Source organism: Copidosoma floridanum, unplaced genomic scaffold, assembly GCF_036245765.1.
Source record: "Copidosoma floridanum isolate Cflo_tuat_1 unplaced genomic scaffold, Cflo_Japanese_pri ptg000014l, whole genome shotgun sequence".
NCBI lineage: Eukaryota > Metazoa > Arthropoda > Insecta > Hymenoptera > Encyrtidae > Copidosoma > Copidosoma floridanum.
This window is the reverse complement of record NW_028321891.1, coordinates 1,708,648-1,732,468: the sequence shown is the minus strand read 5'-3', so window position 1 is coordinate 1,732,468 and position 23,821 is coordinate 1,708,648. Positions and strand designations below refer to the sequence as shown.

The 23,821-nt window shown below is 46.2% G+C and overlaps 1 protein-coding gene across 3 annotated transcripts in view; it reads right to left on the bottom strand.

Annotated features, from left to right (window-relative positions):
* Positions 1 to 2,887: 2,887 nt before the first annotated feature.
* LOC106646811 (uncharacterized) overlaps positions 2,888 to 23,821 on the bottom strand; it is a 113,793-nt gene continuing 92,859 nt past the window's right edge. For 2 of the 3 annotated variants that reach the window (XM_089592014.1, XM_014362949.3), the window contains exons 2-5: positions 15,406 to 15,451; positions 11,381 to 11,516; positions 4,083 to 4,189; positions 2,888 to 3,977 (exon numbers count right to left, since the gene is read on the bottom strand). In XM_089592014.1, coding sequence (XP_089448140.1) covers positions 3,417 to 3,977; positions 4,083 to 4,189; positions 11,381 to 11,516; positions 15,406 to 15,451 — 850 coding nt within the window. In that variant the 3' untranslated portion in view covers positions 2,888 to 3,416. The remainder of the gene's footprint in view (positions 3,978 to 4,082; positions 4,190 to 11,380; positions 11,517 to 15,405; positions 15,452 to 23,821) is intronic. The other variant, XM_014362950.3, reaches the window with a different exon arrangement.

Genomic DNA, 23,821 nt, shown 5'->3' with positions numbered 1-23,821 from the left:
AAAACTCTCCTCGGCTCCCACATCACCGCCGGCCGTATACCTTATCTCGCACGATTGTGTATGTATATTTATATGTAATCCACCATCACCGCGTCACTCGGTTCACTCGTATAATTATTGTTATTACTTTTTTTGTTGTTGTTTTTTTTGTTTCGTTACGTATGTGTGTGTGTGTGTGTGTGTATGCCTAACCTAGTAATACAGTCTGCGATTAGCGTACTAATGATTAATTTTTCTTCCTTCTTCCTCCCATTTATTCGGTATATAATCGTAATATGTTACACGCACTCGCACGCTCGTCCTATTCGGTATACAATATATTATATATATATACGCGGTACACACTTACAGCCTATACGCAAATGCACGGAGGCGCACAGAAAACACACACGCTGCACACACAATTATACTCGTCGCACGCTCGTATACGCTATATATATATACTTACTTACACGGTACACATTTACTTGCGCTACAGTTTTTTTTTATTCTTATTGTTGTTGCAGAGCTTTCGCGTATACTCTTGACTTGGTGTAAGTATATGTCAACACATGGAGATATACATACATCCATCGAATTCGCGCAACGGACGGACTCGTGTATTACATTTTATATGGGAAAACGCGGGGTTTTTCTGAAGTGTTTAGATTTTAGTTTGCACAAAAATCACTCAGACATATAAGTATAGGGATGAAAGTGTAGATTACTGCTGTAAAAGAGGAGATTCGTCTTTTGCCATCCGTTCAGTCCTGGTAAACGAATTCAAGCTATTGCATGAAGTGGTATAGTGAATCGGTAGATGATGGATGAAAAAAAGAAAAAAATAAAAAAGTCCAAGTCAAGAGGACGCGGGAAAGGTCCTTCCCTTCGCATGCTCGCGTATTTTTATACATATATATACCTACATACACGTGTATAATAATCTTGACTCGTATGTACTCTACATGCAACTTTTAGGCGACGGCGCGGTATAATAGCACACCGAGCGAGTTTTATATTTTTTATTACTTCTTTCTTTCATCTTGCAGGTTTTTTTTTTTTTTTTTTCAACTTCCCGGTTACTTATAGCGTTTGTTTGCGCGGCGCACTTTCTGACTCGGTTCACATGGATATCGTTCTGAGTTTTTTTGTTTTTTTTTTGTTTTTCTTGTTTTTTTTTTTTTCATTTACTTATTGTTCGATCGCGGGGTGCGATAGTGCGGTCGTTCACTTTGGGAAACTGCGAACGTAATCAGAACTGCGGTCAGATTGATTTCATGGCAAAGTGGGTACGCGTACAACTGTAATACTTTCTTTTTTTTTTTTTTTTTTTTTTTTTTTCTTTTTTTATTTGAAAAATGATTTTGTTTTCTTTTGTTTAGTCGTGAAAAAAATGTCTGACTGCATTCGCAGTGCTCTGCGATCGCGCGTATTCATAGTATGTATAAACAGCGTAATACCAGCCAGCTGATAGGATTTATCGAAACAAGGAATATTGAGACGTGGACTGCAAGTATATATATATTATTATTCTTACTGTGTATATGCGCGTATACTCATGTGTGTGTCTGCGATAGGAATGAAGGTGAGGTACACAGGTGGGCGATGAGTCGAATGAAAAAAAAAAAAAAAAAAAAAACTGCGTGTAATAGTCACTTATTTACAATACTTCGTATTCAGTGTAATCATATACATATACATATACGGATAAATGTAAGGGCTCTCTCTCTCTTCGTATTTACAATTATATAATCATTTATATATGTATGCATACACATACATATACATTTATATGTATATTATAAACAAAATGGCTTAATTGTCGTCTAAACGCTAAACGTAAGTAGTAGAGTATTTTAAGTTACATAAATACATTGCATATTATTAAGTAATACGACTTTCCTCGATGGGCCGATGTTTAGTTCTCTACCGTTGAGAACGTATGGTATGAGCTTAACACGTTTTTTTTTTATTTTTTTTTTTTATTGATTAATTTAATTTTATTGCTGTCGAACAATTTCATACTGGCCAATAACTAGCCGTTTTTTTCCTTCTCTGGTTCTTTGTTTGTTTGTTTTTTTATTACGTACTTGCAAACATTATCAAGTTTAAGTAACACGTTATTACGAGTGTGTGGCGCCCTCGTAGATCACGGCACTCCGCGTTTCGTTTTCGTCATTTTTTTTTTTTTTTTTTTTTCCTTCATTCGACAGTATAATAACGATTTGACCGACGTGCCGATCGCGCGGGAGTCAAATGAGCTTGGATGCGCTCGGAAAAGTGCAAGTCGGTACATTATTAGCACAATAGGTACCGCCTAATATTGTTTGGCTACCGGAAAAAGAAAATGCAATAAAAACTAATTTTGTAAAATCATGACTGCGGTATGTGATATCAACTGAGATGTAAATGATACTTGACCGCGCGCATCCGGTGACCGATTCTATAAGGATTTTTTGTTTTATTTTATGTTTCATACGATTGTCACGTTTGCATTAATGACGAGAAGAAGAAGAAGAAGAAGAAGGAGACGACGTCACGAATTTATTAGTGCCATATTCAAGTGACGCCGCGTCGTTCCTTTTCGCGTTATGCGTATATGTATACGTACGCGTACTCATGTAATGTATGCAACAGGGCCAATGAGTCTCGTAAAACGCGAAATTCGCTCGGTCCCCTTGCATCTATACGGTGGAGCGCCAAACGATACGTGTACGTGTACGAGCGCGCCACATGGACAGACGGTAAGTATATAGTGATGGTATCGGTATACGTATAGTCGTTGCAGTGACAGTAATAATATTGTCGCAGTATCTGTAGTAGTGGTCGTCAGTTGCAAGTAGTCGTGTACATAATATATCCAAACGATTTTCCACCCAACATATTTTTTTTGTAAAACTCGCTGCATGCATGTACATTATATATATATATATATATATATATATATATATCAGCACACATATATGTATTTTTTTTCTTTTTTCTTTGTTCATACATACGATCCGATGATACCCGTGATAAGGTATAAAGCAAGAGTGCCTATAAGTGAGTGTCAATATGATAGATGTATGTATATATAAGTATATTATTAATAGTAATGATGATAATAATAATAATAATAATAATAATAATAATAATAATAATAGTAGGTGGTAGAGAGTGGCTCGCTCGCGGCCTCCCCCAAGTCTCTTCTCTTGTGAAAATTCATTCCTAACAAGTAGTAAGTACACCCTATGTATTATTACGTAGTCCGGCTTCTCGTCCGCTGCTGCTGCTGCTGATCACGTGTATAGTTATGATGATGCTCAGGAGGTCCGGGCCCAAGCGAGCGCCGCGCTGACCAATCCGAGCGCCAGCCCCCTACTGCTGATGCGGCTGATGGCCCGGCTCGCGCGGCTGAGGCTGCAGTCTTGATCGACGAGCCGCCGGGCGGCGGCTCAATACTTGCTGTTGGCCGCCACCGCCTCGGCCCGCAGCTGCAGCAGGTCTCTACTGCTGCTGACGGTCTTGGGCTCCATCGGGGGCGATGATGGCCGCCTCTCGTGCCCCTCCGCCGCCTCGTGCCGCAACCCGGTGTGCTTGTGGCGGTGGTGGTGGTGGCGGGGTATTATTTGCCGGTTGTCCTGGAGAATCGAGCTCTCCGAGGGTACGAGGGAGTTCATCGGCTGTTGCTGGCGGCGTTTGCCCGTCACCCCCGACGCCGTCGCTTTTTTGCTGTGCACCGGTTGGTGGGGTCTGCTCGCGGGCCGTAGCGCCTCGACGATGCGCTTCATGCCGCCCTTCGACGCGACGATCTCGTTGTGGCGCTCGACGCCCGAGAACGGGTTAACCTTGATGAAGTTGAGGCACTCCTTGTGCTTGTTCCTCACCGAGATCGGGGCCCCGCTCTTGTTGAACCCTATGTACCGGCTCTTGTTGTGCACCGAGTGGTACCTCAGGTACCTCCCGCTGTACACCTCCGTGAACATGCAGTTGAACTTGTCCCTCTTTTTCTTGGGCTGCAATTTCAACCAACCGATACACGCAATCGTGGATTATTATTATTATTATTATTATCATTCATTCATTCGCGGATCTACAAAATCATTACAACATGTACCCACCACTGCAACCAGTTTCCATCGTTTGGTGAAGCAAATGTATCGTTTGCTCTTTTCCGCGTAGATGTACATCCTCATCTGAAAGTCGTCCGTCAGGGTTGTCAGTTTTTCTGCAATCAAACGAAACGGAGCAATTGTTTTTTTTTTAGTTTTTTCTTTTTTTTTTTTTTTTTTTTTTTTTCATGGGAAAAAAAAAACCCGAAATTTTTCCAAGCGCCCCATTGTACGGAAGATAATCAATCGCTACCACGTTTCGACCGTACACAAGGCGAGAGAGGAGGCATGTCCTTCCGAGAATCGGAGGAGCTCTTTGCAAGTCCGCGGATCGAGGTGTCGGTACACCGCAGTTCCGAGAACGAGCGGCGGCGATTTTTTTACCCTCCCCTTTCGGTGTATGTATCTACTACATGGGCTCTCGCGTGGCGCGCCCGTCAATATCGCCAAAGGTGTTAATCATCGGGAAAAGGGGGGGTAGGGGCGCTCGCTGTTGACTCGGTCACTTAGAGCCGCGCCCGCTCCGTCTGTGGGCACAGTGCGGTCTTTTGTGAGGCGAGACGACCCACCGTATCTGGGCGAAAACTCGTTACGAAATAAAACGGTCGCACGGCTTTTTTTCCTAATTTTTCCACGAGACGCCGCGTGGCGCGCTTATTTTACGGGAAACGTGTGCTCTTCTGGTTCGCGAGTCACGGGATTTCCTCCTCTACACGTGTATACTGTACCGGGAAAGAGGAATTAAGATTATTAGATCGATATTCGAGGGAGATAAGAGCTCGGGCAGTTGCTCCTTTTTTTTTTTTTTTTTATTTATTTATTATCTTGAAGTATATGACTCTCGTGTATGCATACCTTATTAGTGAGCTTTTCATTAACTTTAGCGGTAATCGCTCGTGCGCGTGTGTCGTAAAGCCTCCGTGAGAAGGAAAGGGGGAGACTTTTCGAGTTCCAGGACCGCCCGGTAAGGCGCCGCGTGAACCGATTCGATCACCCGACGAAAATCCGATTCACGGAACGCCAGCAGTAGAGAAGAAAACTTTGGGCTTACCAGGGGAGCCAGGGGGGATAAATAATTGAAAATCAAAGGCCGAAAAATACATCGTTTTGGTGATGGGGAAAAGAGTAGGGAGAAGTAACAAGCGAGGGAATCAAAGGAGAAAAGTCAGCAGGGCGGCCCTTCCTCTCTTTCTCTCTCTTTGCCTCTGTGAGCTCGAGTGGTCCAGAGAGGGTTTCCTCTTGTACGATCCGACATAAAAATCAAGAATGTCCCCTGAAACCGGATTGCTCTCTGCGTGCATGGACGCACCGGTACAATGAGGTAAGAACAAACACTATATATGTCGACCAGACACAGTTTTTTAGGTAAAGGCTCAATCCAGCTCGATTCGTTTTCTCGTGCGTTACTTGGATTAATATAGATATTTGGTGGCAAATGAATTACGAGGCGCACGGTACTTTTTTTCTCTTTTTTATTTTTCCTACCTGACGATTCTCTTTACGGGGAATCTCGAGCGAGGGAGAGCCGAGCCTCAATAAATATCCGAACAAACGGGCGGTTCTTGATAGAGACTGTTATGTAAATATATTCACCGCAAGGACCGCCGGCGATTCATTTCTTTTTTTTCCTCCTCCTCTTTTTTTTTATATTCGAGATTTACCGATGTGGAGGATGGCTCTATGGGTTGTGAAATTAGAACTGTTAAACGAAAGTTTAAACAGAGGGAGAAAGCCGAGGAGCCACTTGTTTGTTTGCAAGTAGCCACGGAAATGGTACATAAAACTTGGCTTTGAATAACCGTGAGGTGTAATACATGAGGTTTAAATCGTGACGTCAAGCAGTACAGTGTAAAACGATCGGCACAAGCCAGAGTTGTAAGGATACGCATAAAAGCTATACGTTGCAGGAAGGATGCATCGAATACACCACAATATGTGTACACATGTTGGTATACACGAGCGTGTGAGCGCCTATAACGGTACCTGAGAGTTGCTCCTATACACGTAAGCTCTGCCCGCTAATGGCAGCTCCCATTAATGACTAATTGAATTTATCGCCCGAGCGATGGGATTTACCGATTGCGATCGCTATACGCTGCAAAAATGAGTCGATTGACTTTTGCTCGGAGCCGCGATCTATATTATTGATCCTCCCTGTAATGAGTGCAGTACGCACAACGATCGGCAAAATAAAACGTGACATCGACGATCGGCATGGAAATTCGGAGCTCCGCTAAAATGGAATATTTCATCCTCTCCCACACTCGAGTGCAAGGCCGGGGGCAGGTATGACCATTTATTCAGTTCACCGAGTGAAAGTTGTCGTTTGTTTGGAAAAAAATTTCAATAACCCGCATTGAAGCCGAAATTGAGCTATTAATTCAGCGCGGACGAGGACGTGTCTCGATGGGGGCCGCCACTTACTCTGTCATTGGAGAAACGGGGGTAAAAAAGAAAAAAAAAATTCGAGGGGCGGGCAAGTAGTAAGTAATCGAGCTCTCGAGTGCGGGAGGATCAAAGAGACCCTGCTTTTAATCGCTCTCTCGGCGGCACGCGGGATCGGTACACGCTCGCGATTTATCGCCGATTGATCGAAGCGGGACTCTGCACTTGTAGCGGGAAAAATCAAGCGCGTACCTATCTCGTACGGGGCACTCGGATGAGCAATTAAAACGCACGTCCAAGCCATGTAACAACAGCCCATCGTGCCCCGTGCAGCTTCCGATGTCAATCCCAAAAGGCACGTAGGACGTTTGATTGGCCACTTATATAAGTGAGCGCGCCCTCCGAGACAACGGAGGGCGATATTATTAATATATACTCGGGGGCCGCGGGAGCGGGCGTTGTTCCGTGAACGGCGATCATTACCCTTTCTCGCCACCGCCGCAAAGGATATGTATATATACTCTGCTTACGGGGCCGAAGGAAGAGAGAGAGAAAGACTGTACATTCGATTAGTCCCGAAAGGAGCGCGCTCCCGCAAAATCGATTCTCCGGCTCCGCAGAGGTAATATACGAGTGGACCCCTGCTCATCCCTCCTGCCACACAATATAAAACGTATATATGTACAAGGTGGGCTCGCGCGCGCGCGCGCGTCTCGTAACGCGTATACCCATCACCAAAAGACGATGGGAAGAAAGAAAGGAGGAAGGGCGTCGCTCTGGCTTTAAGGGCCCAGCATCGGCAAGGTCTCGGTGTGTGTGTGTGTGTTGTTATTATCGTGGGTAATCGCGGCTAAAAGCCGGCACCCTGCTTTTGATTAAAATTGCCTTTTAATTCATTTGGCAGCCTCTAATCTGCGCTCCGCACCGAATATCACGTATATCCCCCTCCCCCCTCCTCGCTGGTTATGCGTTTGTCCGTCTATTGGGCTCCCGAGCTTTTTTTCCCCCCGCGTGCTCTTGTACCTATACTTGTTTATTTCTGCTACACTTTGGGCACTGCTCGATTTCTCTTTCCTGTTTATAGTATACCATACCTTGTATACCGCTCATCTGCCGGTACGAGGAGGATATATGTATATAAGAGGGCGAGGGCTCAGATGGGGCGGCGATAAGTGCGAGGGATTAATCGCTCTCTTTCCCCGACGCCCCTTTTGCGCGATGCCCGGGCGGGCGCCCAATTTGGGAAATGCCTCGATTACGCCCGAGAGGGCCCACATTATATACCGTGCGGAAAGTCGTTTCATCCTCCGAGACGCGCTTTTGGCGTGTACACGAGCCCCGACAGCTTTATCGCCCTAGTAAATTCTAAAAATTTCATCAACGGTCGGCCCCGGCAAACAATGGAAAGCGCTCGTGAATATAAATTTCGGCACCTCCCCTCTGTACGTTTACAGGGAGGTGGTATTTCTTTTTACGAGCCGGTGGTCTAAGCTTTTTTTGGGGCCAAAATTTATCTTTAGCACCGAAACGTCTTGAAAGGCTCCTTACGATAGCGAGATGTCGGTTTTTCACTTCGCGCCCGATTGATGCCCTCAAAGGGTAGGTATAAGTTGTTTGCCACTCGAATCGGAGGAGACGATAGTAAACTCGACACCCGAACTGGTTCGTACCGATTTTCCATTGCGCTCGAAGGGATAAAGAGGTCGCGGCGCGTTTAAAGACACACCATAACTATCATGCACGTCTTGTATTCGAAGTCTGGCGTCGGTTAGCCCGGAAACACAAATTTCGAAAAAACGCCAATAGCCCGCTCTCGCTACAAAGTTACTATAGCGGTGCATATTTTCGTCCCCTGTACGAGGGTCCTTTTTACGATACGCCATGCAATCGGTGCCGATTATAGAAAAATAGATATACGAGCCACCACAGAGAGTAGAATCTCGTTTATACAACACCGACACGCGGGTGCAGTGCTTGAGTGACCCTATATCATTAGCACCCAAGCGAGCAGACTTTCCCTTTTCTCGGCCGCTTCTCTCGATCGGATGTCGGTACGTGTCCTTGGCAAAACGACATATCGAAAAATATCCGAGGAGAAGTTATTATACACGCACCTACTGCATGGCCGCGCGAGAAAAACTCATTATCCCGCCCAAGTGAAAATCCACCGCCTCCAAGAGTAGTTATCCCCTCTCTTTTAGCTTCGCGCTCGACCGAGTGATTACGCTCACGGGCGTGTTAGCACGCGCGACGAGCTGATGATACACCCTCGAGGGGGCACGACGGGTGACGTCTGGTTTACCAGGTTGAGGAGAGCCGCACTAATCACAGTCCACGCCGTGGCTGGGATAATTAAATTCAGCCCCAGAGGTGCCGACTTGAAAATTAAACCAGGAGGCGGTACGAGGAGAGAAGCCTTTCCATTCCCTCCCTCTTCGGTGGGGGAAACTTGGACTCTTTTATACATGGAACGCTTCAAAGCAGTGTACAACGCGATGCGTTGTCGATACGCTAACCTCAGTCTCGGGATCGTTTATTATTCTTCAGCTGGTATCGGCTTGGGGACCAAGACGCCCAGGGTCCAGACTCGCGTAGCCAAAGTCATCCCAAGCGGCTCTCGAAGTGCCCAAGCACGTGAGCGACTCGAGAAATTCGCACACACGCACGGGGCGGCTAGGAAGCCGCGGAATCTCGCGACGGAGCTCGTAGAAGCCAGAGGGAGGGAGCGTTCCGAGGATTCTCTCAACGGGGGATCCGGCGTATTATGCCCGCGCGGCGCCTTATCGATCCCCGCGGGAGATGCAGATTCGTGGAATCGCGTGCATGGGAGAGCCAGCCCCGAATAATTCACGTCCCCACGACCCCCTCGCTGGTTCACGCACTCCTCGTGACACGAGCGCTCGACGTTTGCCGGTTCACGGGCATACCGATATTATATATATATATATGCTTCTCCTTGTATCGGCTAATACGTTCCACGGCTGCGAATAGACGGCGTTATGGCCGCGAGAGCGAGTATTGCATTACGCGGTGATAAATAAGCAAATGAGCGCGTTAATGAACCCAGGGTTGTTTACGATCCTCCCCGCCCGTGGTTTCTTCCTGGACGTTTTACGCGACCGTAAATGCAAAGAGACTCAACTTCCGTGTTTTCCCGCGGTGTTTTCGCGAGGCCGTACCCGCGGAAAAAAAAAGTGAGTACGAGAGCCGCTTTGGCAGACATACGCGCGTGACAAACAACACGCGAACGCCTATACACACGACCCGCGAGTTCCAGTCTCCAGTGCTGCGACGGCGAGAGCTTTTTACGAGCGCATTTCTATGCTAATCGAAGGGCGTTGAAACGATCATACCCGCAGTACCTACTTTTTCTCCGGCCTGACTCTTTATGCTTGTGTTTTTTCCGCCGCGCGACTCCCCCCTATCTCTTTGACAATTTTTGTTTTCTTTCACATTGCCCTCTTGGCACTTGCCGATTTTTTGCGACATACCGTGAATTTGTAAAAAGAGCTATTGGTCGAATGATCAACCTTCTACTGCTCCTTCTGTTCCCTCCCCTCCGATAGTACGGCACGCGCGTCTGGTGAATTGAATTTTCCGCTGAAAGGCAGCAAGTAGGTATGCCGTTTGTCGTTGGGCTCGAAAAACAGGTACACCGTCCGCCGGTGCTTACTTTGTGTATCACACGCGTTACGGATTATGAGCGAGAGGGACTTCCTTCAGCATTCCGATAGACCGGGCGTTTAATGTTCCGCTGGACCGATGTCGACAATCACCGTATACAATACCAGATTTCTCGAGTGCCGGTATAGAGAGCGGGGGGATATTAGCCGATCGTGTTTATGTGCACAAGGTAGGTATGCAGCCGACGGTGCTCGTTATAACAGAGCGGGGCTAAGAGAGGCGCGAGAGCAGTCGGACGAGTCGTAAATTAAACGGGGCGATGAGTGAACGCGGATGTCTCGGCGAGGAGACAACGCGACAACAGCCGCGCCACCGGCTTTTCCTTAATTGATTGCGCCCGTGCGCGGATGAGGAGCGAGAAGCAGAGAATACGGGGGGGAGACCCCTTTCCGGGAATGAAGAAAAAAAAAAAAACATCAAAGATATACCTGATTAGAATATTCATTAAGGTGGTCCGGGCCGGTGACGATAAAAACGTCCCAGCAGCTCGAGAACCTCTCGTCATCCGTGACTCCACCCATTATACATACAGCTCTCGGATATATAATTGAATGTCTATACAAGTATATATGTATATATGAGAGAGGGAATCCGCCGTGGATGGTGCGTTTTGTCTCTTTGCCCCTCGTCGGTCGTATATACGTATTTGTATATGTAGGTACGTTTGTGTCGAAAGACAAATATGCAGATCTTCCAGGAAGGAGAAGAAGATGCAACAAAACCAGCCTGTGATAATCAATGGGCAATATTTATGCAAATGCGCGCGTGTCGATTTATCAGGGCTATACACGACCCGTATCGGATAAACGCCCCCCACCCCCCTTTGGCCCCCGCGCGCGCTCTGTTATATATTATATAGTATATATACGAGTGTGTTCTCGAGTCATTAATTTGGTGCCGCTCCATCGGTTCCGTCCCATCTATACGCGTACTTTTGCGCAATCTATCGCTCCAATTGGCTATTAATCGATTCCCGTGTCATTCGCAAGGATCTCGATCTGTCCGATGGTTTCTCCTTGGCTCTGTCGAATGTGCGTGTGTGTTCGTGCGTCGAGAAACAATCAGCCATTTGCTAGCCGCAGGTCCATATAAATAAGTCCGCGATTGTTATCGTCGATTTTGCGTTTTTTTTTTTGCACGCGTGTGTATTAATACGTGTACAAAAAAAAGTATAATTGATTATCTTCCGGCAACAGTATGATGTAAAATAAGTGAAAAAACAGAGTGCAGGTACTTACGAAATTCCTCGTTCTCGTCGTCTCGGCGTGCAGCTCTGACCGATCGTCCCATTACGGTAATATTGCCTCTGCTGCAAACCGAGTATAGACTCACGGAGCGCACCGTCGATGGCACTGCCCCGCACATCACCACCTGCTTGGCCCACAATTTTCCAAATCAAAATCGGCGTTACACATACAAAAAACACACATACATTTACCAAATCATGAAATTTTTATTCGCACCTTCCACGGTGTACTTACATTCGGGCAAGACGATTTTATCGTTTGGATCCGCAGTTTAGCGGTCGAGGATAACCATAAACCAACAAAAACACATCGAGAGTACAAACGTATGGTGATGGGTGTATATAATATATATATGTACCTGAAAGCAGCGACGACAACAGCCCCGTTAAACGTCCCTCATTCACCGCCCGATAAAACAATAATCCCCCGTATAGCCCGTATCGCACGAACGACGCGTATAAATATTTCCCAACTGCGTGCTGTTACCACCTATACTCTTATACCTTACGGGAAAATCCTTGCAGATTCGTTAGAGCCCTCTACGTTTGCTCCCCGTTATACGCGTTCCACTGCCCTCGTCGGATCGATGACGCAAGCGGAGTAAGTGTATATACCTATGATACAGCCAACATCTCTCCCTTAACCCGAGAACTTTTCGGCTGCGGAGGGTTCGACGACCCGCGCGACGACGTCGTTTCACAAAAGGGTAGTTGCGGAGACATTCCTCCCTTTATGGTCGATTCGCGCGACTGCTACGCGCCGCGTGTGTACACACTTATTTGTAACAAAGCGTGTACAAATACACCCATTTGCCCGCAAGTGTATACGTGTGTTTGTGTGTGTGTGTACATACTCGTAAATCCGTCGGGCACAATAAAAGGCGCTGCGGGGCGCGAGAGCGTCCTATAAATCCGCGATTTTCCGGGCGAATCTTGCACCTTGCTTTATCGACTCTTTGTCCCGTGGCTATACGCACGTATGTGTGTGTATTATAATGTATACACCCACGCCTATACCGGCCGTGGGGAGAAATTTATTTGCTACTACCGCCGTATGGAGAAAATTATGTAATTAGTATACGGCGAGTGACCTGTTGGTGACTTTTTTTTTCTTTATTTCGAAATACAAACAAAAAACCTCTTTTAATCAGGCACGCGGAAGTATGCGTGGAGAAAAAGTGTGTATACTATACGCTAATCTCGTCTCGTCTCCCTAGTACGCGTGTGTCGCGCGGTAAATCAAAAGTCGCGGCGAACAATCGGCTTCTCGCGTATTAGGGCCCGTTAAAATTCCGTGAGGGGGGCAAGAGACGAGTCAATTTCGGAAACTGCTCGTGTCGTATATCACAAAACACGGGGGGAAAAAAAGCGCTGTGGCTGTAATATAATATATACACGTTATGCGTACCTTTGTATATGCCATAAAACACGTGGCGAGAAAAATCCACAAGAGAAGTCAATTTAATTATGTCAATAGCGGATATCACGGCGCATGTGTATACATTATACGCCGGTGTACTAGTTGAGACATAATAACCGAATAATTTATTCGCGGTCGTAGACTCGGAGGCGCTTCCCGCGGGCCCTCCTTTCTTCGCCCGCCGGTAATATAACGGCTCGTAATTATAAACTAAGATTCAACCCGAAGACGCCGATTATTTATAGCGCCCGATGGCTTCGCTCTTGCGGGTCCATATGCATAAATATATATGTATATATATACATTTTTTTTTACAATATCACACACACGTACGTGCAGCGATGTTCATTAATTGCCGGCGTTACGACGAAATTTGTTTTTCAAATGTAGGGCCCCCGTCACTGTATATTATAATATATACACGTTACGTACGCGCTCCGATTTCTCCCCGCGGGCCTTTCCCCGACGAAATATCCAACATACTATATACTTACTCTCACGAAGATATCCCGATGATATGTAGCGCCAGTGCCCTCGGCGTGCATAAGTATACACGACATGCTAATGCTCGCGCCAAGTGATTCCTGGGGCTTGTTAAACGGGGCTGTTGGCTCTTTCGCACGATTGTAACATCATATTATATTCGTGTACTCCGTAAAAGTGTCGCAAAGTATGTGTTTACCCTCTCTCGTGAGAGTGAATGGAAAAATTTTTATACGTTAACACACGCACCGCGTGGCTAATGAAAATCGTCCGATATCCATCAAACCGGGCGATCGTGAGTTATATTTTCAATTACCGCGGCATAAGTCACGCAAAGGTATACGTAATCGAGTCCGCGCGGATCAATGATATTTTTCACGGATAAATGGACAGTGGCGAGCGAAAAGGGGGGAGAAGGGGAGATAAGCACGGCGCGGGCCGACAAAAGACGATTTATGTGATTGAAAAAAAATGTGCTCCACACCCCCCCCTCGTCCCTTACGGGCGTATCGAATTTATCTGAACAGGTTCGACACTTGCGCGTATACGCATTGATTAAATCATCTCGTCGCTCACGCGAGCTCCTCCGTGTAATTTCGCGGGCATCCGATGGACTTACCGATCGGCGGCCGATACCGCGGCATCGAGGGTTGTTGTGTGTACTCACGCGCGAGGCTTCCGAAAGTTTGTGGATTTTGCTGTTTCACGCGGCCGATGAAATTGAAAATGTGCACTCGAACGACGATTGAAAAGTCAAGGTATAGCGTGAGAAACGAGGAAGGGGCCAAAGGATTAGGTTCGTGATTATTCAAATGAGACAGACGCGCTCTCACGGCAGCCTTTTTTCGGGGTGAAGTGCACAAGCAAACATAGCGCTGATATAATAAATATAGTATGCATATATCCGTGCAGCCGAGGTGGCGAGCGTGCCGGGGTGCCATAAATTTCGGAGACATTTTTGCGTTGGCGCTCTCTCTTGCGAGGGTCAGTTGATACCTCCCTTTGCTCCGCCCTGCCCCGATTTCTTTCACCTTCGCTCGATTATCGCTGAATAATGGATCCGAACGATTAAATTCGTATCAGGGCCCAAAAAAAAAAAAGAGGGGGGGGGGTTCCGCTTCGCGATTTATCATACTTTGCGGGTAGTATTACGTCGTTATGCGCGCGCTCGGCTGTGGTGCACGTGAATAGTTGGGTAAGTATGGGTTGTTGCGAGCTTGTAATGTTACGGTGTGCTGTGGTGTATGTTGTTTGCTTCTAAAATCCCAACCAGACCCTCTCGATTTATCTCCGGGATGTTAATTACGGATTTGGTTTTCAATCGCGCGTTTTTCGGAGCCCCCCCCCCCTTTCCCCAAAGTGATCACTTGATTCGACTTAATTGAAAAAGCTAAATGATTTATTCGTTTACTCTTAAATGCAATACAGGACGTGGACTTTGGTTGTAATTTACAGGCACACGATGCTTTCAAATCAAAAGTGTTCAAATTACAAAAAAAAAAAAATATACTTAGGCCCGTCCAGATTGTACGTACACGCACACGCGTCGAGCGAGTGACGATTACAATGTGGCAATGGTAATCGATCGCGACGTGAGGACTGTATGCGTATATTATAGATGAGCACGCGACACAGCGCCAAGGTCGGCCAATCCTCCAGCTCCTTTGTGCAGATTCCTCTGACCCATAGACACCTTACAACGAATAGTGAGCCCGCAAATGCACTCTCGCGAGAGAAGATACCGCAAAACGCCCATCGCGTCACTACCAATACCCAAGTAAAACATGCAGTATATATATATATATTATATGCCATTCGAGTGTATTGATTGAGCAAGCGCTGGATGCTTGTATTCGTCCTCGATGCATTACAAGATTGTGCAGCCAAACATCGATTAAACCGATGGTTCGCGCTTTGCTGCGAGGGTGTACGACTTGCGGTCGTGTTCTCGCGTGATTAGTTATATGACGATCGTGTTCAAGAACAACTTTTCCATCTGTACTCCGAAATATCAATCTTAAAACTCCATACGCTTGAGAAATAAAAAAAATGTGGAGGTGCGAAAAAAAATTGCCACGCGTAATCGGGTAAACGTGAGCCGTGTGTGAACTTACCATCAGGAGGCACAAAATCTTCGCTAAGACGGCAAGCTGTGATAACCTGTAACAGAAAAAGCAACGGAGATGGGAATCATTGCGCTGATCAGCCATTATTATGTTAAAAAATAAAATACGTTTTTCCGTGAATGATCAAACAGCTCCAATATTCTCGATCGCATTGGATCGCGATAGCCGGGAAATACGGCAGGCGCGCGCAATAAGCTAAATTTGTTTATCACCCATCCGTACAATAAAATTAATTTACATACCTCGCGGGGCATTAAAGTATATAATCGGCGAGGCGTTCATTAGAAGGGGGGGGGGGGCGTTTGCCGATCGAGGACTCACGCGAGGCTAGAAACTCAAGATTACATTATATTGCACGGGTGTACGGTTACAGGCGGCGCACCGCGGTCGCGTGTATTATTGTTGTTGCGCAACGAGCATCGGTGGCGACGGCTTGTGTTACCGGGTGTGTATATATTATAACGGGCTGATTCACCGGGCCTCGTACCTATACATAATATTATATACGCGCGTATCCAACAAACATGTGCTTGTCAATTTTTCGCGCGCCTAACTCTTAATGCTCTGGAAAGCGAGATTACGATCTCTCTGTGGCCAGTGTGCCGTGCTCAACTATACTACATTTTTCGTAACGCATATGGAATAAATACGGTTTCTCTTTGTTGATGAATGTTACGCGGCGAGTAAATCGAAATTTAATATTTTGCTTATCGGAGTCTCAACGTTTTACGACTCGCTTACAACGATACACACGCTGCTGTATATATATTATTCCACGTGAATCTTTGGAGTCTCTGATTGGTGTTTACAGGCGTAATATCATTAATCGTTAAAAAGGAATTTCTGCAACCGATAAGCATTTTAGTTGTTCACCGTAATGTGTACCTGATGATCCTTTAATTTTCGTAAGATAAAAAAAAAAGAGCATCCCATCAGTTGCCAAAGGCGCTCGGAATCGGAAGCTCATCGATCGGCCGAGAATCAATTAATGGCTAAAAGGAAATTCAAGAAGCTCCAAGAGTGGACGCGGGAGCCGAGGCATGGACAGTAAAATCGGCAAATCCGTCGGATATCCTTGCTCTCGGTATAAATCATCGTCTTGCACACACGTACGACATACAAGTCGGAAGGGTATCCCGCAGGCAGCAGATACAGGTATAGGACGCACTGCATGTATACATATGTAGGCAGCCGCTCACTCGGCGCCGCCACCACGTGAGCCTTATATCTATATATACCTTGAAATGCATCCTGGAAAACTCTTCTCGGGCGCACTCGATCATACTCCGCGCGCGAGGATATATAGGGAACGGGAGTAGTATAGGCGTAATGCATCAAAATCGTTATATGTGTGCTCGCTTCGATGCTGAGAAGCTGAAACTGTCTCTCTCTGTCGGGCTTAATTGCGCCCGAGTGTCTACTACTACTGAATGCGCCTCGTGCATTGATTATTGGTGTATCGACATTGTTTTGCTCGTCGGAAATCCGAGAATATACAGCAATCATCAAGCAGTACATAATGAGATACGATCAGCGGCGATCGGTATTGATTTTGTTTGAAATGGAATAGATGATGCAAGTGATGAGTCTCAACGAAACGTAGTTTCTCAACAGAGATGTGGTGTACCTATGATTTTTTTTTTTTTTTCCCCAATTTGTGCTGTCACATGCATTAGTGTGTAAATTCATTAGTGCCAAATGTTGTTGATGTGAATTGCTTAAATAATTTGTCTAAATATACGAGGCTTTTCGAGACAAGAATCAAGTGTCGTAACTGTGTGCAGCGCGAAATGTTTGATTAAACATTACACTAATATCTGCGTGCATTTGGAAAATAAATCCGGTATTTCCGGTATTTTTGCACACGCATGGGAGAAACAAACAGCATTCGCCACATGTCTACTTATGTGGCTACTGTCACGGAAGAAAAAAAAAAAAAGGCAAGTGTAAATAATTCAAGGTCGAATATTTTAGATTAGGCGCTATATTTATACGCGTTCGGGAACAAAAGTAGACTCTCAAGTGTGTGTACTTAATTTGTTTTTGCGGAATGTTGATGCATGCGATTTGCAAATTTTTGATACTCTCTGATGTAGGAATTTTGAGTGCCTGTCAAATCAAAGCATTCCTAAGAATCATTGAATACCGATGCGTGCGAGTGGACGAAAAATGCGAAGAATGAGCCTATTGCGCCAAAAAAACCCCAGGAATGCGAAGATGTTTTTTTTTTTTTTTTTTTTCAAAGGAAACAAACATTTAGTCATTTGCATCTTGTTACATAATGTCACCCAAATGATTTTTGCAGGAGCTTTGCATGCCACATACGACGAGCTACATACGTAAGTATACGTGGGAATAACCCAATGGAAGCACTCACGGCCTTTCGCTAGTCCCATCCCGGACTTGGGACTCATGGCCCCATCTTATAGCACCTGCAGCGAACGCCGGCAACATCTAATCGTCAGCGCGATACGAAATTTAATGATCTCCTCAAGTACACGAGAGTTTTCGACTTTCCACGAACTGACAAAAGTACTTTTTCATAGGTCCATAGCGCTTTGGCTCGAGAGAGAATGGGAAGTCGCTGCATAACTGCGTTTTATCGCACAAGCTCGTCGAGGTGAATAATATAAACGCTCTCTTCGCATCTATTCGCAGTTTGTCCATACAACATGAGTCGGAGCTCTCTCTCTCAGAGTTTCGCAAAGATCATTTCGTATACACCCCCACACTCATTATTCCAATTTTTGCCATGCACGGGTTGTGTAAACATAGTCACTACAGTATAGGTACTATTCCTTCGATCAAAGCAATCATCACCATGTGCGCGCGTACTTGTTCATCCGTACAATAAAGTGCTCAAGTATTGTACGTAATGAATGGAAGGGGAGGTAAAAAAAACTTTGGACGCACCGAGAAATATTGATAATTCGACGCGTATGTGTTTGCGCTCGCGTGGACCAAAGTTTCTCTGCGCGTCGTCTCGAGTGGAGGAGCACTCGAGGGGCCCCACGAGGTCGCGATCGCTCGGAGCGTGTATCCACTTGGCGACAAAACCAGGGCCGTCCGGCTTCCTTGAAATCAAACTCTCGGGGAGAGGAGGCGGTGATCGTGGCGCGACGCAACCAACTCGGAAATTTATCGCTTTGTCTCGGAGCATTTGCCCACCAATTTTCTCCCATGGGTTTCCGGAAAATATGCCCACACACCGGCGCTCAAGCGAAACATTATAATATACACGAGCACAATACTCCGGCACCCACACAATATAATATAATATAATATATACCGTCACTCGGGGGGTACAGGTATATACATATATACGTATCACTTTCCACTCTATGGACTCTCCGTATGGCGGTGCTTGTGTATTTTCGTGGCCGAGAGCAAATATCACGAGAGCATATCCGGCTCATCGTTTCTAAAGGCGCAAAACTGCTTTCGCTCGGGGTCTCGGGGAGCCTTTCACGCGCGACACAATAATATTAAAAATATTTCGTACGCCTTTTCAATAAGCCCGGTTTTCCGAAAACACGAGCCACCTCGCACATACACGAACAATGCAACACGCACGGGAGCCTCAATTTGTCGAACGCGACCTACGTATACATATATACACCACAAAAAGAGAGATTTACGCGCGGGGCATTGTCGCGGTCAACATGTATGTTATTATTTGGGGAAAAATTTTCACCCAAGGGTTGTTTGGCGGTGCTTTCTTTTCCCCTACCTTTTATTTCGGCCTCCTTTCACCCGAGGCTGCCTCCGGACACACGGGAGGTAGTAAATTTCTGCGGTTATGGATCTGTCCCCCCCTTAGCTCTTCGAGTTTTGTCTCTCGGTGGTGGGCCACTGCTGTCATATACCAATAGTTTTCGCCAAAAGTATAATATATATACAAAGTGCATATTAGGCGCATTCAATGACAACAGCCGTGACTTTCCGGGAACCCGAGGAACTGCTATTGTGCCTCCCGATCCTTGTTTCCGAACCTTATACCTCGGCATTATTATCTATACCAGCTGTTTAGCAACACGTTGCATCGATCCCTTTCGCTCGGAAATTTCGCGTTACGCAAACGCGCCGCTATATTACACCCAAGCTCGTATATAATATACGCATCACACCGTGAGCCAAGTAACAGCGGTCATTAGCATGTACCGGGGGATCCCTCGTGAAATATCGGGGAAAGGAGAAAAACGTGGTCTTCTCCTCGTCGAGGTATATGTGCACGTATGGATTTCGCCACGGATCGGCGAGCGATCGCCGAAAGTACGAGTGAGCTGCCGCGCGGACAAATGGGAGCTAATTATTAATCGGTGCAACCATGTGTATAGGATAGACGCTCGGTGGCGAAACTTTCGCTCTCCGATGCCTTACGTGTGATATACATATATACGTGTGGTGAGGCCTTTGCACCGCGAGCGTGTAACCGATGGAAGGTCCTTCGGTGATCCCGTTGCGGTGTGTATTTATGAGGGTTGCGTTAGTCACGCGGATACCCGCTTTGGATTTCGATGGTGATCTGTCATGACCTTGCTCCCATACATGGGGTATACCTGTATATTTTCTTCACCTCGGCTGATGCTAAAGTTTACATTACACAGAGTTCAAAGGGACGAGAGCTTTTAATTTCCGATATAATAAAAGTTGGCTATCCCGTGTGTAGGTGCGTCCCGTTGTCTCTGAGCTCGTGGAATCTAATTTCTCGTGCTCTCGCCTCCAAGTTGGCGCTCCGTGTTTCCCCCTTGCCTTCTTCAGCTTTTTTTTTTTTCACTCTCGCACACGTCTACCCACCCCAAAGGGGGGTTCTCATATACACTCGAGTATCGATTACCCGGGGCGAGTGTATCGCCGAGCGAAGCCTTAGATGGCTCGATTTTCGCGTGCGAGTCCCCCTGAAGACGCTCCGACGATGACGATCACGATAATGATGATGATGATCGGAAGTAGGCAGGGACAGTTCTCGTGCTTCTCTTTGGAGGGGCTGGGTTTTTACGTGCTCAATGAGTGGTCGTTCGATTAACTCCAAGGAGCGCGTGAGAAACGAAATTGGTGTTTTCGCGGTGATTGAGCCATTTTTCGCGCTCAATTTTCTTCAACAACCATCACGCTGAGGTGTAACGTCCCCGTTGACGTGACCGAGGAAGCAAAAGGAAAACCACAAGCGAGAGAGCCCGAGTCATCGCGCGTCAAGTGTCGAGGGGGGACAAGAAGGAAACAAAATTAAAAAAAAAAAAAAGTCGAGCGGAGCAGGCGCCGCGGGATTTCTTGCTCTCGTCTCGCGTCTCGGGCGCTGAGTGTGTATATACAGAGGCCCGGTAACGACGTTTTGCGGAGTGCGATCCGTAAGTGGCTTCGATTCAAATTCACGACATCTCGAGCCGATGGATAATATTTACGACTTCGCGCCTCCCCTCCGACACCATATATAACGAGATACATTAATCGAGTAATCGATTTGAATTTTCGTTTCGCCAACCCGGGAGCTTGTCGACGGCGAACTCGCATTCCAAAAGAGAAACGAGAAAGAGCAGCAAGGATACAATATATCCTCGGATGAACGACAGCTGTCGCGGGCCCGTTGCGCAACAACCCCATAAATGGAACTTTTTTTCTCTCTTAGGAGGAAAAATCTCGTCGGCGCATCTATTCCCTTACGCGTGAACAATACACTACTCTCTTATCTCGAGCTTCATTCATTCACGTGTATGGCTACTTTTCATTCATTTCCATCGGTCCGAGTAATCTGTGAAAGTATAATATAAATCCATGCGGGTCGAAAGTCGCCACGGCGGTTAATTGAGTTTTACGGGATTCCATCCTCTGTGCGTGCGATAATGGAAAAACTCGTCGGTGTCCTGGGAAGAGAGGGACACGCGCGCGTCGTCCGATAAACCAAACAACCCGCCGAGGAGGAAAAAGAATTCCAATCGGGGACGGTTTATCAGAGCTCGGGCGTACACGGTCGGCGAGCAGCACTTAAAAAACCCGTAAACGTAACGCAATAAGTAAATTATATACGAGTCGTCGAGCCGGTGAGCTGTTAATCTTCATTTTGTTCCGATATAATATACATATATACCGTATGATGCCTTCCCTATACTTTATTAAACACTTGCCTTTGCTCCTTTTTTTGTTCGTCTCTCGACTCATTTACAGCGAGTCGGTCTCGCGCGTCATAATGCGATTTTTCCCCGATCTGCGACTAATTCGAAGAAACATCGGCCGGAACGATCGGGCAATTAAAATCGCTGACGTGAAAGCAAGACGGAATGCAAGTGCAGTGGCGCAGCCTCAGTATCGCGGGTGGAAGACCTGCACGTACGTACAGAGAGAGATCGGCGCCTACCGATCCATTTGCCGATAGGATCGAAAAGAGTATATACATATATACAGCGGTGCCGTTTAAGAGATCATATAGATATGTACGCTTTTATTCGTTATGTTGGTATGCGCTGCGTCATCGTTTTTTCGTCCTCGGAGGACTTTCTTGATTTTTATATACCGAAGCGAATTTGACGTATTAAAAGCTCACTTACGAGTGACAATCGAGCTCCGTAGCTATATACTTTTGGTGTTTATTTTCAGTAAGCAATCCTGTTAACCGGTCCTTCGAAGATTTGATGTACAGCATGCCTCACGGCAGGTCGCCGTATCAATTCAAGAAACCACGGCCCATTCAGAAATCGGTCCCTTGTTTGGAGTTTGGTATCATTGCGACGAACGCGTGTCATACCCGTACAGTTGACATACGTATAAATAATGATGCTCGTTTGTCCCTTTATTGTCAACACCCACTGACACATAATCACGGTAATTGCACATGGTATATAGGTGCTCCGGTAAGTATAGACAACGGGCCATCGAAAGTGCTGAGGAAGCATGTGTTCAGCTGAGGCGTCTAAGATTACACCGAGAAATTCGCTCTCGTAAGAAAATCGTGGGGCGAGCGAGAAACAATTCATCTTCCCGTTTGAGGCGAGGCTTGTTTGACCATCGGATCACGTAGCTGCTCTCTCGGGCAAATCTCAAAAAGGGTACGTGTGTATGTACGTAACCAGGAAGGAGAGAAAGAAAGAGAAAAGGCTCCCGTTTCACGATCAACCCGCTCTCTCTCGTTGAAAACATTGTCGACAAATTGTACTCGACTGCTCTTTCTCTTCTTCCTCGAAACGCGTACACAAACTGCGGAGTTACAATCGAAGCGTACAGTCTTTTTTGTGCATGCGTATTCGGTAAAAACGCTCAACAAAACCGAGGGCGAACAACATTAGCTCGGTAAACGACTCCTGGCAATGTTTGATGTCAATAAGTAATAATACAAGTAGTTGCAGTCTCCCAATGGTCAGCCCAAACGCCTGTACGCCGATGGTAGTGAATATATATATGCTCACTGAAATTGAAAACAATCTCGCCGGAATATGACAGTGCTTGCAAGTAAGTGTGCCCAATGAGAGAAAAATAATCGTCGCGAGTGAGGGTCAGGGGAAGCGGTAACGCAAAACCATCACCACCGCTGTGTATACACACGTATACATAAGTATATACCGCCGGTGGTGGCTGACGAGGCAAAATCCGCGCACTTCTTAAGAAGGTCAGTTCGTGTCGTTTTTCACGCATCGCGCTCCATTGTGTGCTCTCCGTGTACATAATACATCCATGTGTGTTGTGTACCAGGAAAGCGCGTGACCGCCCGGCTCGCTTCGGTCAACGAGAGCTCGCCTTTTGATTTCGGGATCTTTTAGAGAGGACACAGCGAGAGAAAAAAAAAGGAGGGGGGGAAGGAGACGAGCCCTGCAATTTTGAAGAGCACACGGAGAGGGAATTTACGGGTTTATCGCATGGAGGGTATCTGGCTGTTAGCGCATGCAGCCTCCCCATGCGTCTAAAACGCGAAGCTGATGCGCTGGATGCCAGCCAGTGCTTGTGTTAAGGCCCGTAGAGTGTTACATGCTATCAACACATGTGAGTACACGGCTGCGAACCAAGAAAAGCCGTAGCCGAAACTCATCGACTATGTCCGAGCTGAAAACGCAAGGAGCATGATGGGTTTAACGCATGGTGGCTCTTGCGTTTTGGGTATCAGCTGATAGTTGGCGGCGTTGGCACGAGGCGCGAGCGCCTATATATATATGCTATATATGTATATATACATGTAAATATGTATACATTTAACGCTGTTTCTGTTCTTTTAAGTATTACATATGAAAATGTGTTACAAGTATGAACTTTAAACGCTATGCAAGTTTTAGAAAGGAAAAAAAATTTTAATTAATGTAACAAAATAAAAAATTGTATAATATAGGAAGTTTTTACTTTCTTTTTTTCTCGCTTGTTTCTGCTGCATGTAATGAAGGAAAAATAAATGTTGACGTACTCAAAATTTACGTTTGCGTTTCTG